The 15,841-nt window shown below is 36.2% G+C and overlaps 2 protein-coding genes across 10 annotated transcripts in view; one reads left to right on the top strand and one right to left on the bottom strand.

The window, feature by feature from the left end:
* ORC4 (origin recognition complex subunit 4) overlaps positions 1 to 3,975 on the top strand; it is a 100,712-nt gene extending 96,737 nt beyond the window's left edge. For all 9 annotated transcript variants that reach the window (XM_017651802.3, XM_037020734.2, XM_037020737.2 and 6 more), the window contains 2 exons: positions 73 to 140; positions 2,436 to 3,975. In XM_017651802.3, the coding sequence (XP_017507291.3) occupies positions 73 to 140; positions 2,436 to 2,624 (257 nt within the window). In that variant the 3' untranslated portion in view covers positions 2,625 to 3,975. The remainder of the gene's footprint in view (positions 1 to 72; positions 141 to 2,435) is intronic.
* Positions 3,976 to 5,491: 1,516 nt separating this feature from the next.
* The window catches only part of ACVR2A (activin A receptor type 2A), an 84,406-nt gene continuing 74,056 nt past the window's right edge, over positions 5,492 to 15,841 (bottom strand). The window contains exons 9-11 of the mRNA XM_017651800.3: positions 13,346 to 13,484; positions 10,100 to 10,230; positions 5,492 to 9,191 (exon numbers count right to left, since the gene is read on the bottom strand). Of these exons, the coding sequence (XP_017507289.3) occupies positions 8,997 to 9,191; positions 10,100 to 10,230; positions 13,346 to 13,484 (465 nt within the window). The 3' untranslated portion in view covers positions 5,492 to 8,996. The remainder of the gene's footprint in view (positions 9,192 to 10,099; positions 10,231 to 13,345; positions 13,485 to 15,841) is intronic.

The raw sequence follows: 15,841 nt of genomic DNA, 5'->3' as shown, positions 1-15,841 counted from the left end.
TTGGTGGTTTCTTTCTGACTTTACCCCACTCTTTACTTGAAGGTACTAATGTTGTCCTTAATTTCTGTCCAGAGTTTCAGAAGTTTGTTCAAAGGAAGGCCCATTCTGTTTATAATTTTGAGAAACCTGTTGTCATGAAGGTAAGGTTCACTGTTACTGTTCTGCAGACAGGTATATTTTTACATTCAATTTGAGTTTATATGTCGTAGTTCTGTACTTTCATTATTTTTAAAACCTAGGTATTTATCATAGGCATTTTTTTTTCAAAACAGACAAAAATCATCTAAAAATAAAATGTTTGAGTAATTCTGAAAAAAAGGTGGTTCTGTTTTACATTTGGTAGAAATATACTGCCCTCTACTGTCTGTTCCCAGCACTTGCATCCTGAAAGGAACTATTCATTACAGTCTATCAAATAACATTAATATAATCCTATCCTTATACAACCTAAGGGTTGACTTTATATGCTTCACAGTAAGAGGAGACAAAATATGAGCAATGAAAAAACAAAAGAATAAGATGTTACTGAGGTCATACAGAGAAAGGGTTATTAGGGCTTAGGTGAGGCATTAATAACTTGAGGAACTAGCCTACCATTGTCCACTAGAAATATAATGTGAGCCAGATAATATAATTTTAGATTTTCTAGTAGCAACAGAAGTTTTAAGAAAAAAGGTGGAACCTACTTTTATGATAAATTTAACCTAATATACCAAAAACATTTTAATGTAAAATCGATATAGAAAATTATTGATGTGTAGTATTCTTTTGTTTTCATTACGCCTTTGAAATTTGGTGTATGTTTACACTTAGAGTACATCTTAATTCACTAAATATTTATTGGAAAGACTTGTTCCTTAGATTCCATGAAATTTTTAGCTGATTTATATTCTGAAATTGTTCCAAACATAATTTTCCAGTTGACTCAAGGATCAGTTTTGAAATTAATTTAATGAAAATTAAATGAAATGGAAAATCAGTCCCCACATTTCAAATGCTAAGTAGCCCTGTGTGGCTAGGTTACCTTATTGGACAGTGCAGATCTAGAGGACTTTATGGAATGAAACATCATATTTTTTCCAACAATGAACCCATATCCTTTAGTATTCCTTAGAGGCCCTGATAGTCAGAATTTTATTTCTTGTAGCAACCAAAAAGTGTGAGCACAGGACAATGGAATTTCTTCAAACCAACAGGAAAACTATTTAGCATACTGGAGATTGTTTTTTTTTTCCCATTCCTAATGTCCACATCAGTCTGATAGTTATAGTTTGTGGGAGCTGCGTAAGAAAGGGTTCCCCAAGCATGTAAATTCTTAAGAATAATTTTTGGCTACTCATTTCTGCATTTTATTTTGCTGCTAGAAATATTTTAAGTTTCCTCCATTTTATGCAGCCCCATACCTATAGCTCCTAGTATATTCTCATCTTCAGAAATGACGTCGGAACTGTTTTTCTTTTCATCAGAGGAATTTTTATGATACATTAAGAATATATTCCAATATTTTTCACAACTATGCTGTAAGAATAGAAAGCTTGAGAATCTATTTCAGTATATCAATATTTAGTGGTTAATATGTTGTGATTTAAAGGTTTCTTTTTTTTCATACCCTAATAAAATACCCAAAACAGCAATCAGTGTTAGAAAAGACATAATACTTGAATATTAGAGGTAAGAGGAAGCCAACAGTAAAGAGCCCTCTTAAGGTGGAGAACACAGAAAAAAGGGACAGGTTACAAGCAGTTTCTGTCAGACTTAAGGAAGCAGAACCCTATCCTGTTTCCTCTGTGCCCATACCACTCTGCTAAGTCATTCATTTATTTATTTTATTTATTTTGTTTTATTTTTTAGGAGAGCAAGGTACAGGATTTTATTTAGAAATAAAATGAGAGAATAGAGCTCCTGGCTCATGCCAGGAGGGGACAAGAGAGCCCTCTAAGTCATTTATTTTTATAGGATCAGGTGAACAGTCTTGGTGTACTTGTTAGGGGTCTTTCCTGCCTCTCTCTTTTTCTGCAGCTGTATTAAACTTACACAGCTAAGTCATAAAAAAGTAGAAGCAAAATGGAATGTTTGAGTAACCTAGGAGTCAAAAAGTACTGGTCTCATCAGATCTTACATTTTTATAGAGAACTGAACACTCTTCAGTAACTTCAGTATGAGGGCATATGAAGTAGCATGAGGCCAGGAACAAAAACCATATGGAGTTTATATGCAGCAATGCAGGGACAGATAACCATATATTGATGCTGCTGCTTCACCAGCTAATAGGAAGTTTTGTGAGATTGATGAGAGTTGTTTTTGATTTATTGATTTCTGTTAAGTGTTGTTTCTTGGCAGTCTGTTCCATAGCTGACCAAAGCCCCAGCTGTTCTCTGGGTTAATACTGTTGTTTTACTGTCTTATTCAACCTAAATATTTCTTTCCTATTTCAGGCTTTCGAACACTTACAACAATTAGAGTTAATAAGGCCCGTGGAAAGAACTTCAGTAAATGCACAGAGAGAATACCAGCTGATGAAACTTCTTTTGGATAATACTCAAATTATGAACGCTTTGCAGAAATACCCCAACTGTCCTACAGATGTTAGGCAATGGGCAACATCCTCATTAAGCTGGTTATGAATATAACCAGTGACAGGCACACTTCTCTAAAAAACTAAAGCTGTTGTCCTTTAACAAGATAATGTTACATTTTCTTATATTCATAAATGTGTTTTTGTATTTATGGGGAACTGCTACATGTATTTATGTATCTTGGCTGTGTCTTGCCTTTGAATAATGGGCAGTAACATGATTTATAATTCCAGTGATTTAGAATATGTTGTAAGTAAAGGCTCGAACAATAAATGCAACTATTTTAGGGATGAAACTATATATATGCTTATTTAACACTTATGAAGTGTTTACATGGTACATTTAAAGATTGCATTTCAACCCGGCAGCCAGATGTTTTTACATACCTTAAAAAAAGCAGTAAAAACAATGGTAAGAGTTGAGGTATAATGAGTAATCTTTTGCTTTAGTGGTAGGTGCTACAATATTTTCCTGTGCCCATAGAAATTTTGGATTCTGTAACATACCCAGGTCCTATAGGTCAGGAGACTGAGCAGTTTGAACAGGAGGTGGTTAACTTGGAAGAAAAAGGCCAGGAGTTCATACATTTTCTTCTAGATTTCTCAAAGTGTGTTCATACCATCTACAGAAGAATCCATTGTGGGACTTCTTAAATTCAGATTATTGGGCCTATTCTAGGCCAAAAGGATGGCAATTTGTCTTTTTAACTAGAAAATTCCTAGAACCACTCCCACAAATGAGGAGGAGCGTTTGTCAGTGTTAATTAAATCTATTTGTGTTTAAAAAGTAAATCCCTAAGAAGAACGTGAAAATGTTGGTCAGAACATCATCACCTTATAAATTCAGGAACTCCTGAACTAATACAGGTGTGTGTTTAAAATCAAATTTGATAAGAATTAAATGTTAGTGACTTCATTTATTCAGAAATACTTCCTTGCCTATTGTTTTCATGGAAGAATATTTACAAAAAAACAGTCCCTATCCATTCAGTTTAGAATTTTAACTAACTGTCAAAGGCCATATGCAACTTAGGGTATTGTGGATGAGAAGACGAATGCAGTAGTGGCAGTGTCCGGTGTCACACAGGTAGAGAATGACTGACAGACCCTGGAGTTCAACTTCAGTTTGATTGACACCAAAGCCCCCTGCTAGTAAAAGCCAAAGTCCAGGAAGGATTCCTAAACATGTATTTTTAAAATATGCTCTAAGAAATGATTTATCTGGTTTTATTATCAGATGTACAATGGAATATAAGATTTCTGTGCCTGAAAGTAACTCTTTAAGTAGTTACAACCTATTCCTTTGCAGACATAGATGTGCCTTCCTGCTCTGTGTGTCTCCAGATCACTGTCATTACTTTTCCGCAGTGTCTCAATAAAATGAAGGCTTACATACTGGTTCTATGTGATAGTCTTACAGAGTCTTAGGGGATTATCTGGGTAGCATCAGTTATTCCTAGAAGCAAGGATTTTACACTTAAGCTAAAATTGTTCCTTTAAAATTTTTTTCTGAACTATTTTAGGGAAGTATTATCTTCCTTAAAGTCACCAACTGTAGAAGCACCTGAAGAACTGATGTGAGGATTGCTTAAGTTGCCATTAAAAGGCTGAGAGCCCTCATCTGCCTCCTAGCTACATAAGAGCTACAGAAGAACTGTCAACATCCAGGTATACAGATTAGAAGTAGCAAAGTGGGTTTTTTGTTTTCAGTACAACAAATATAAAGTAGGTGAGAAAACATAGGTTAGCAAAAGTCATACACATGAATGACATACCTGCGTCATGGGCACTTTCTGAGGGAGGAGCAATGTTGATGTTCCCCTTTCTGTACTCCCTAGTACAAAGAAGCTAAAATATACTTACCAGTTTTTAATCTAACTTCTCTCCTAAATTGCTTCAACCATCATCAATGAAATAAAAACCAAATCGTAAAAGCCCTCGTAAAAAACTTTGAAGAAACATGTAAACAAATATGGCTTAAAGATACTTTCTTCATTTACTAGAAAAGTAATGTCGTTTTTAACAGCCATCAAAACTGAACTCCTTGGGTCATCAGATTGAAAACAGGTGAGAAGTGTTAGAGGCTGCAGTGTACTTTGTACTCATGCTACAGAAAAGAAATGCCTCTCTCCAATTCACATGCACCTGAGTGCAAATGGCTCTGAGAAGTTAAAACCTGTTGGTCTAAACTGACTCCCATAATGCTTTATATGCTGAGTATGTTCTGTCTAAAGAGAATTTGGCAGAACACTCTGTGGAAAATAATTTCAGTCTTTATGGAGATTCAAGCAGATTCCACCACAGTTTGCATTTTCATTTGGTTTAGAAGGCAAGGCAGCAGGTTATTTCAAACTACCAGAACCTAAGCATTGCCCCTTCCTTCACCTTTACCCTAAAGAAGTTGAGAATCCATTGGTGTGAACTGTGACCCTGAAGGCAGCAATGTGGGGCTTTCCACCCCCACCTTTGCTTTGAAAGCCACAGGATAAAGGAAAGCCTTTGCAACATAGTAATTGCAACAGATGAAAGCTAGCTTTGATGACGATTCTTACTGATTACCCTAAGTAAAAGTACCAGAATCCTTCCATTTAATTGGCAAACCGGTTTCAGTTAGAAAGTACAGTTTCTTTCTTTGATGACTACTTCTTTTCCTAAGCCACATTTTTCTTTTTCTGTATGAAAAACAAAAAAGTTAACTATGCCAGACAGCCTCTGGCCTCTAAAACTGGCAGGACCAACATACTGGGACTAAACCTGCGCAGACAACAAAGGAGGGAAATGCCACGGTTGATAAGCCTCCCTTCTTTCACCACTGTCCCAATTCTTGCAAATCTCAAGTTAATAAGCCTCAGTATTACAAAGCCACTGTTCCCCTCCTTAAGAACATATAGCTGAAGAAAAACCATATGCAAATCATACCATTCATTTTTTTTTATTTAACTTGGGAATAGGATGGGGCTAGCATACATTTTATTTGTACAATATTTAACAATCACTTACCCAAGGTGGGGTTTTATGGGGCTTTTTTTTTTTAGCTTTTCGTTAAATACTTGCAGAAAAAAAATAGCAAGTACAATTTGACAGTAGTACAACAACCTGTGCCCAAAACACTGACAAGAAATACAGAGTAAAGCTAAAATAATTGTTTACCAATATTTTGAGAGGTAACAAATAGGATATGGGTTGAGACTGCATAAAAAATGTACTGCTGGTTGAATATCTGAGGTAAATGATGTTCAATCAAGATGCTACTTGTATCATTTTGCCCATAAATCAGTAAATAATTTTATGCATATTATACCAAATGTTCCTAAAAAGTAATTCTTTAAAAAGGTAAAAAAGAGGAACTGGGAAGTATCTGTGGTGAAGCTTTTTTTTGAACAGTAATCAGTTTATTCCACCAAACTATCATCTGGCTAGGGTTTTTTTCCCCTACCACCTGCATTTTATTTAAATGTAGCTGTTACTTAGGGGACAAAGATGTTCTTTTTTAATTTAATGCTATATGATCCTATTTTTAAATTCCAAACTTGTTGGATTTTCTTTTTCCTTTTCCTGATTGTATTTTCAAAACATCACCATGAAAGATAGTGCAAGTTCATGGGACCGACAATTGTGAGGCACAGTCTCTTCTGGAATTCACAAGGTACCTGTAATAAACATTCAGACAACCACACATCACACAATAAAAACTTCCTAGCATCTAATATAGATACAAGAGCTGTGCAGGGCATAGACTTTGAATAAAGCCAAACACTGGTTAATCCATCGTCCTATGGCAGTTGATCATAAAGCATTCCTTACAGTGAGATCTGGGGCAAGGTAGAGTGTAAGAGCAGCAGTTCTGATGGATATCAGAAAGGCAAAATACAAGATGAATCATAAGGAGCACCATACACATGAGGAAAAAATTATTGGGGTCTCTGCCCCAAAACAAAGAAGTCATTTTTCTCATTCTTTGATCTTTCTTTCCCTAGCTCAAACTTTTTGTTAACTTGCCCATGCTGCACTGACTGTAAACCCAACATGAAAATGCCCTGCAAAAGAAGGTTTTAACAACACTAGGTATCAGGACAGGTAGCCACTGGAACATTCTTATTTTACTGCTTATAAAAAGTGTTTTTCTATCATATTTCTCAAAAGGATACATGTTTTAAAGTTGGTTAGCTGGAGTTAAGTACAATACCCAGGATTTCTAAAAAGTTTTTCTAAAAGAAAACTTTATGTTGTGAATAAATGGTCTTACAAAATTTATCTCTAGTCCTCACATAAGCCAAATGTTCATCACAATATTCCTTTTTTGTTTGATTTTTTTTTAACTTTTAAAAACAGGATTAAATGCTAAAACAGGTAGAAACTAGTCTTCAGGAGATGAACAATTTTTGTGTATGAACTTTCTCATTATATTCCCATCTTGATTAGTTGCAAAGTGGAACCAAAACCAAATTAAGAAATTGAAATAAGTACTTTTTTAAAACAAAGAGGTGAACTATATTAAAACAGTAATTCTTAGGAATACAGTGAAACCTCCTGTACATACGTAACCAAGAGTATGTGGTGTGTGGCACTCAGACAACAATGCTATTACTCTTCCCCTCCCTGCCTAGAGTCTGTTGACCTACGTATTTATAAATAATAAAATTCCCAGAGAGTGTGTACGTTATATGTAAAATGTAGTGTACTGTGTGGTAAATAACTAGCCATTTGAAGATAATACATTCAGAGTGAGCTCCTGATGGTAACACATAAAAAATTCTTTTATAAAATTAATGTATGGATTTTAAAATGACCTGACAAAAGTACATAGCATAATACTGGCTATTTGTTGGTCAGTATTCTACAAAGTCAGGAAATTAATGTTTTACTTTGGCCTTTATCAATTTGAAGAAGAATCCAATTCTAATGTAATAGTGTTTTGAAAAGCACTTTGGCACCTACCTACCATCAGTTCCATTTCCTTATCAAGGACAAGGCATGAACGATACGTAATATCAGCATTAGTTGTGAAAGCAGTTTGCAGGAGGAGGCTAGGCTATGTTACCCAAATGGACATTGGTTACCTCTACATGTCATTGCATATTTTAAGTTATAATTGTAACTTGTTATCCCTGATTTGTTTTAAAGCAGTAACATCTGAAATCTGTGCTTAAAATTTCGAATCTCTATCCTAGGATAATTCTTTACTTATCACAGATATATCAAATATTACTCTGACAGGATGGCACCAAGCAGAAATATAGTGATAAAGTTGCAAGTCTCAAAGTAGAGAGTGAGGAATTCTGAGTAATGACACTTCCTGAGGTGATCCTAAAACAGTGATAAGAATGTCCCACACACTGTTTGGTGAAAAGAAATACACTACAATTTTACATATATAAATAAGAAAAAAACTTAATTTTTAAAGAATAAAAATTAAGAGCTTTCCAGTGTCACAGCTCAAAAAAACTTAAATCATGCTTTTAAATTTTCAAATATTCCCCAAACACAGCACACCTAAAAAAAAAAAAAAAAAAAAACTTTTAGATTAAGTATGCAATATTTTGGGAACTGGATAAAAGATGAAACTTGAAAACATGGGAAGGGGGAAATGACACCATTTTTTTTCATTTCAAAAAAAGCACTTTTTTTCCCCTTAAATTACAAGCTAGCACAAGAAAGCTAAAAAACACTGCTTTACGAATGGCCACTTACAGTTGGCACTAAGCATAGGTAGCTTACCTTTTTTTTCTTAAATAACACAGTGAATTTCTAATACCTTGTTACAAAACATGGATTGATTTATTCAAATTTTGTTAGTGTTTTCAATTTTATAATTTAGCAACCGTGGAACTGAGGTATACCTGGTTGAGGGAGGTTAAAGTAATGCTTGGAAGCCTCTTTACTGTACCCCACTTTGATGACTATGTACACAGAACAGCAGCACACAAAACATTCACAAGCTGTGTCATTGGCATTACAATGTCATCTATAGAAACACAACAGCAAATGCAGTAAAAACAAGTTACCCTTTTTAAAATCTGAAATGAAAAGTTTTTGTTTTTAAAAAAAAATAGCAGTAGTTCATTTAAGGAATTAGTGTCTTCTCACAGACATTAAGAAATCTGAAGTCAGTTTTCAAACACTTGATTAGCCAGGTCCAAAAGATCCTTAATTTGGAGAGGGCCACGTTTTTCATGTACACTGTTTTCAAAAGTTTCTTTACAGAATCTGCAACTTTTCTCTTAGTCTCACGTCCTTCACTTCTCTGCTGTAGGCAGTGCCGTAAAGTCTCCCAGAGTCACGTCTTTAAACGCCCATCTTCTTTCCAACGAGTCCAGGAGACTTCTGCTCATTTCACACAGAAAATAAACTAAGCAGATTTGTTAGCTTAGCAGCTCCGGTTCAGAGTCCTGTTTCTCAGTGTGTACACATGGTGCAACCATCATAGACTAGATTCTTTGGGAGGAAAGTCAACATTTGTCACCATTGTGACCACTGTTACAATGTCCTCTGTGGTAATGATATTTGTTAGTCTCTGCATCTGAGTAATTCTTTCACCTACACATCCAGCTGATAACCTGGCTTCTGCATCGTGATCCCAACATTCTTCTATCGTTTCACAGAGCATTGCCATTCCCTAAAAAGGAAAAACAGAAAATAGAACCTGCTGGTGTTTGACTATTTTGAAACAATAAAATTTCCATTAAAAGAATTGCTATTTTCGTGGCTCAAAGAAAGTTTATAAAGATGCACTGACTTTTAACTTTCACTTTTGTGTATCTATTTTATGCAGGAACAAGAAAAAAAGCACTAGAACAATTTTTTTTAACACTGGAGACTATCATGGCAGGTGATTATTGTTTCAGTTCCCCAAGTCCCTAACCATTGTTCATAAATCAGGTCATTGCAAAGCTAACTCCTGAACTAGATTCAAAACCAAGGTGAAAGGAGACCAATTTTTATTGTGTTCTTAGTTAACAGCATTTCTATCTTGCAGTTAAACAGGTTAGAAACCAGCCTTGAGGATTCTCTACCAAGTTTTCTAGCCTTGGTTCTAGTTATATCTAGACCAAAATAACCAGGCAGTACTGCTCTCTTCTTCAACTACCTAGTCTCTAGTTTCAGAACACTGCTATGAACTTGAAAATCTTCCAAATCCAAATCAAAAGGCTAAAGTGAACTCCCACGGAGAGGAGAAAACTGGGTGCTCTTCACTTTTTAAAGTGGCATCATATGGGATGGTGGTTATCAGCAAGGTTACCCAATCACCCATAGGCTCAGAGTCAGGGACTCCTTTCCCTGGGAGGCTTTCCAAACGGGAGACAACCATGGAGAGCCCCCAAAAAGGCTGTGACTTCACCATCTCCTTCGTGAATATATAGACACAGCCCTAATTCTGTTCCTTGAACTCTAGTACAAAATATCCTGTATGAAGATCATCTCCCCAGAAAATCCTCCCAAAAGAAAAAAAAGTCCAGAGATAAAAATCACCCCTGAAAAGCATTTTATTGGAATTTTAAATGAAATGCTAACTGTATAACTTACAGCATGTTTCTGCCAATAATCTCTTAAAACAGGCCTCTTTTTTTTATGCACAACAACTTCCTGCATGTCTTCAAGAGATGGATGCTGGCCAATTTCCTCCTCAAATGGCAACATGTACTCATCTACAGGTCCTGAAATAAGAAAAAAAAATCATTGTGGTTCAAGTCTTCCTCGCTTACAAACTAGAACAAACTTTCTAAAACATACTCTATCACCTTTTCCCAACTTTTACATGCTAGAGTGAAGACAAGAGAATTCTCAACTGTACTCATACCACAGTGTGACCCAAACTCTTTTAATTTAGGAGAAATCAAAAAGTCTGTGACTTAGCATGTAACCCCACTGAGGCTATGTAAGGAGCTTTCTTGCTACTGTATGAGAAATGCCTAAATCCTCCATAGGTAGACAGGACATGGGCAGCATTGGTATTTGCAAATCAAGGGCAAAATAATCCTTTTAAGGTTCCCACTCCTCTTGCAACTCAGACTGTAAAAGAGGGGTGCTTCCGTATCTGAAGATTTTGGGTTTAATCTGTTAAAACCATCTTTATTCTGACACACCCAAACAGCCTAAGTGCTCCACATGAGGAATTATGTGCCCCAGAGTCACCTCTGCCCTTACAAGAGCTGCCAAAAATATATTTAGTTCTTTAAAAAATCACAAACATACTGTCCAAACAGGGCTCCCAACAAGTCAGAATGTGCCTTTGCTCCATCAAGATTATCCAACAACATAAGTGATTGCTTTTTTCCTACTCAAATAGGAAAACAGGTTGTTAATAACTAATATTTGAGGAGCACTTATTACCCTGACCAGGAGCTTTACATACATTATTTACTTCCATTTTACCTTCAGTGTGAAGGTGGCATTACCTCTATTTTACAGACAAGAAGCTCCGAAAAATTATATAATTTGCATAAAGGCATACAGCTGTTGAGTGGTAGAGAGGAATTTGAATCCATCAGAATGACTGAAGTCTGTGATTTGAATCACTGTATGTCTCCCCTTGACAGAAACTGGTCACTAATTAGCAATTTCAGTGACTGACTGATTGTGTCTCTATATATGTGCATATATGTAATTACACACAAATACAAATTTTGTAAAAGCTCTTGGAAGCATGAAATTCTCCTGGATGTAGACTTACGTTACAGTACATCATGAAGGTCATCTGACTCGACCCTCTCCTAACTCTAAGGCTCCTTGATGTCTGGATAGTCACTGCTGGAGCAGTTTTCCAGTGACTTACATGTTCTAAGGTGTCTAGTCAACACTTACTACTGAAAGTGTGGTCAACAGTTCAGCAGTACTGACCCTGACTAGTAGTTTGTAAGAAATGTATAACTCAGGCCCCAACCCAGAGATACTGAGTAAGAATCTGAGTTTTAACAAGATTCCCAGGAGCCTGTTAGGCACACTAGTTTGGGAGTTGTATACCTGAACCATCAACAATTAGCCAGAAACAGGTTTTAAAGTGCTCCCTACCAGTGTTCACTGTACCCCATTTCTGACTAAAAGCCTAACTGCAATTAAGTGTTTCATAGCACATGCAGGCTACTAAGCAATGTCAGCATCAGTCCTTTTTTCCGTAACTCCTCTGAGAAACCCTCCTCCCCATAAACAGCATTCCTCACTTCTCTGAACTCCCATAGCATCCCCTAAGTTTCTTGGGTATTACATTCATCTAAAAGCATTTACTGAATACCTATGTGCCAAGCTCTGGGCTAGACAATCCACACTTACCTTACTCTGGAGGTAACTGTCCAGGATATATTTTATTACCCTAACTAAACTATATTGCTTAGGGCAGGGCCTGTGTATGCCCCCTAACACCTATCCAAATGGTTTGCTTTAGAGAGTTCTTATGAAATAAATTTTCCTATAAAGCCTGCCAACTGACCTACTTCTCCTTCCATAAAATATACTTCTCTTCCATTTTGGGCCCAAACACACTGAAGGGCTTACTCTTCTTCCTAGACTTCTAAGCAAAAATTATATCCAAATTACTTTCTTAGGTTCTGGGTCCACTCCCACACCAAACCCCCAATCCAAGAAGAAGAATGGCTGTTCATTCCTGAGCACTTCTACCAAGTTCCCTTTTTTAAGCAGTGTCCCAAATCAAATCAAGTTCATATGCCAGATGTAGTCTGTCCTATACTGAGACTATTTATTGCAGCACTCAGAAAACAGTATCTATACTGAGACTATTACAGCACTCAGGAAACAGTATGCTTACAAACGTAGGTTAGGCTGTTTATATCTTCTTAGATTTTCAACACAATATCTTCCATAGTCTTTCACAATCAGCAGGAGGTTTTTAGGCAATTATAAATTAAAATTTAAGAAACAGATTAAGTAAATTTACATATGTCAAGTTTGCCTTATATTCTCACATCCAAAAAGGAGTTGTAATATATCTTAAGAGAGGAGAGACCTTGTCAGGAGATCTGAAGGCAAGAGCACCTAGAATACCTGTGAGCCTGTCACACCAGGAACACAGCATGCAGGCTTATAACCAACCAACCAATGCAAATGCTTAAGAGGACTGGAACAAGGAATTCAAATTCAATAACACACAGAAACGGATCCTTCAGAACCAAGGTGCTGTGCTAGAGAATGTACTGAATGTTTTCAACAATGCGTCACACCAGACTTTCAAAGCTTTCGGGAGACAAAATTTAACCTGTGGTATATCCAGAGGCATGCTCATTTCTGCGTGCATCACAGTGGACAGGCTGTAAATTCAATATGTGGCATCACAGGAGTGCTGAATAGATTCAACTGAGCATCCTAAGAAGCAAAGTCCCTCAAGTCTAGGTGCATCTCTCTTCACAAGACTCCATTTTAGCACCTGGGGGCAGGACCCACATGACCTAGCCAAAGTTGCAGCCCAACCCCACTTCTGGATCCGAGTTTCAAATCCAGGTTTCACCACTAACCACCTTAAGGCTAACATAGGCAAGCTACTGATTTCTATTTAAAATCTGAGCCTCAAATTCCTTATCGGTGAAACTAGTATGTGAAATGCCCAGCAAAACATCTGGCAATGGTGAATGATCATTACAGAGCAGTACCTTTTCCCTCCTGCCTGCCCATCTCCTGCCTCCTGAATTCTCTTTGAAATGATCACTTCTTAGGGTCTACTAAAGAAGAAAATGTATACAGTATTACCTTTGAATGTAATTATCCCTTTTCATACATGTACAGTAGGCATTTATATCTTTTTAAAAATACGCGTTCCCTTACCATCTGCAGCAGTACAGCGAGAGGCCAGTTCCCACAGGACTAATCCCATGGCATACATATCTATCCTCAAGAACGCATCCCTTTGGAAGTTGATAGCACCCTCTAATACCTCTGGAGCCATATACCTCCGGGTACCAACCTGAAAAAGATGAAAGCAAAGTTACTCATTAACTTTATGAACTAATATTTTATGATTTTTTAAAAAGAATCAAAACCCAACATGTTCTGGTATCAGGTAAGGCAGCTAAACTGTGACCACCAAACTATACGGTAAAGCAGAATTTTATTCTGTTTCAAGAAATACAACAGCCATGACACTGAAAATAGTGTCATGTAAGTAAGCATCCATCAGTAGGGACTGCTTCAACAGAGGACCATTCAGCTCTTAAAACACATGAGGTAAATTTATAAAGACTGATATGGAAAGAATTCCAAAACCAGTGAAAAATAAATACAGCAAGAACAAAGCAGTACATATACTGAGATCTTTGTGGATACACTTAATAAATCTATCAGTAGACATTATACTGGCATAAGCATACAAATTTTCCCCCTTCTGGAAGTAATCACAAAAAACTGAACAATGGTGTGGAGAGAAGGATGGAAGAGAGAAAAGGCTGTGTACTTTTAAATTTGAAGACTGTTTAAAATTAATTTAAAAAAATTGTTGAGGGTTTCTCTGTTATATTAATAATATAAAACATAGAATTACCCAAGTAAAAGATGGACAAACTTTTTAAAGTTCTATTTGTACAAAATCTATGTATTATTTGTGATTTCTGTCTTGGACTTTATATCTGTCACTAACAATTTGTTATTTTTTAGTAATGTAACTATGGTTACTAAGCTAGTACAGCCAGCTTTTGTTGGTGCTTGACAACATTCTTAACATGAATGCTGAAAAAATTTTGTGAGATTGCTGGGTATCCCAATCTACCTGAATTTTAATAGACCTAGGAGTGGGCCAGATCTTGGTTCTCAAAAGCTGCATCCTTGGCTGAGTGTGATCTTTAGACTAGAAGCTGGGCAATTTTCTGAATATACATGTAACAAATGTTTAAAAAAAAAGACAGCTCACTGGGAACCTAAAGTTTTTAACTCATTTAAAAAGAACACTTTAAAGAGAAGACAAGTAGCTCTGCTTTCCCAAGTCCTCCTGAAGATGAATGCATGCCATCCAAAGTGCTTTCTAATGAGCTGCCGACAACTCCTGTGGTAGTGTAAAATGTCCTTTTAGAAACCTACCATAATGATAGATAAAATCTTATCTTTTTCCCAGTGTTCTTTCTTTGCAATAAATATATGTACAATAATATGCATTTTGAAATTTTCTGGTCCATGAAATCTAAAGTCAAGGAACCACTGATGTAAGTAATTAGTAGTTAGTTATTTTTACATGTAATCCAACTGGTGAGGGTATTATATGAAAAAGCCCCTATATTTTTTCTTCAAAAAACAGTGAGGCTATGATGTACCAAAGGAATAAACTGTCCTCAAAATTTAGTCTTATGATAATCACTTAGCTCAGATGTTTGATCCTAGACCTCCTGCACAATTTCCCATCTCAGTTAACATTCTCCACAAAGCTCCCTTCATTCCCAAATGCATTTAGTGTCAACTTTCCTAAAACTGACTGCTGACCATTGCTCCAAACTAAACTCTTGAATTATTAGTCATTTTGCCAAAATTTGTTTTACTATGATCCTTCAATGACTGTGTTGTTGGAGGTCAATGGGATATACTGGGAAAAAAAGCTGAGGATTAGATGACTAAATGATTTGCATGATTCAAAAGATTAAAAAATGATTATGCAAAGCCTAAATCATTTCAGCTTTGCAAGGAAATGTCATTTTTCAGATCAAACTGGTTTTCTTGATGAAAAGGTAATATTTTAGCAGTGAAGACACCTTTCCTAGCCTCACAGTTTCTGAGAATAAAAATGCATAGGTAATGTTCTTTTCTTCTGTGGCCTTCTGAAAGGTTCCCACTGCTGAGATCTCTGTGCATACCTTGGCTAGAGTTAGGCTCCTCACCCAGGGGTTTACAATCGCTCTGAACTCTGGAAAGAATTCAGAGAAGAGCTATAAAGTTGACTAAAGAGCTAGTGAAGCAGTAAAAACCAAGAAGAAAGAAAATATAATTGTTGTCTGGAAGAAACAACATATCTTAATACACTGTAGCATGAATAATGACTGATTTTTCTTCCATTCCTCTTAAGATAGCAATTAACAAGATAAAATTAACAAGATAGAATTAACAAGATAAAACTACTGAGTTAATATGAAGCTCTCTAAGAATGAGGTCTGTTAAAATGTGGTGGATTCTTGATTAGTTTTTAAAACAGAATCCCATGACATCTGTCTAAGGTTATCTTATGAACTGTTTGATCTAAACCACATGAGGTCCTAAGAGGCCTTCACAACCATATGAAAATGTCTGTCTTAGCAAAGTTAACATATTATTCTTAGGGAGTCATTGTACTTTGGATGCTGATTT

Source organism: Manis javanica, chromosome 7, assembly GCF_040802235.1.
Source record: "Manis javanica isolate MJ-LG chromosome 7, MJ_LKY, whole genome shotgun sequence".
Taxonomy (NCBI): domain Eukaryota; kingdom Metazoa; phylum Chordata; class Mammalia; order Pholidota; family Manidae; genus Manis; species Manis javanica.
The sequence above is the reverse complement of the archived record's forward strand: the minus strand, read 5'-3'. Positions and strand labels throughout refer to the sequence as shown.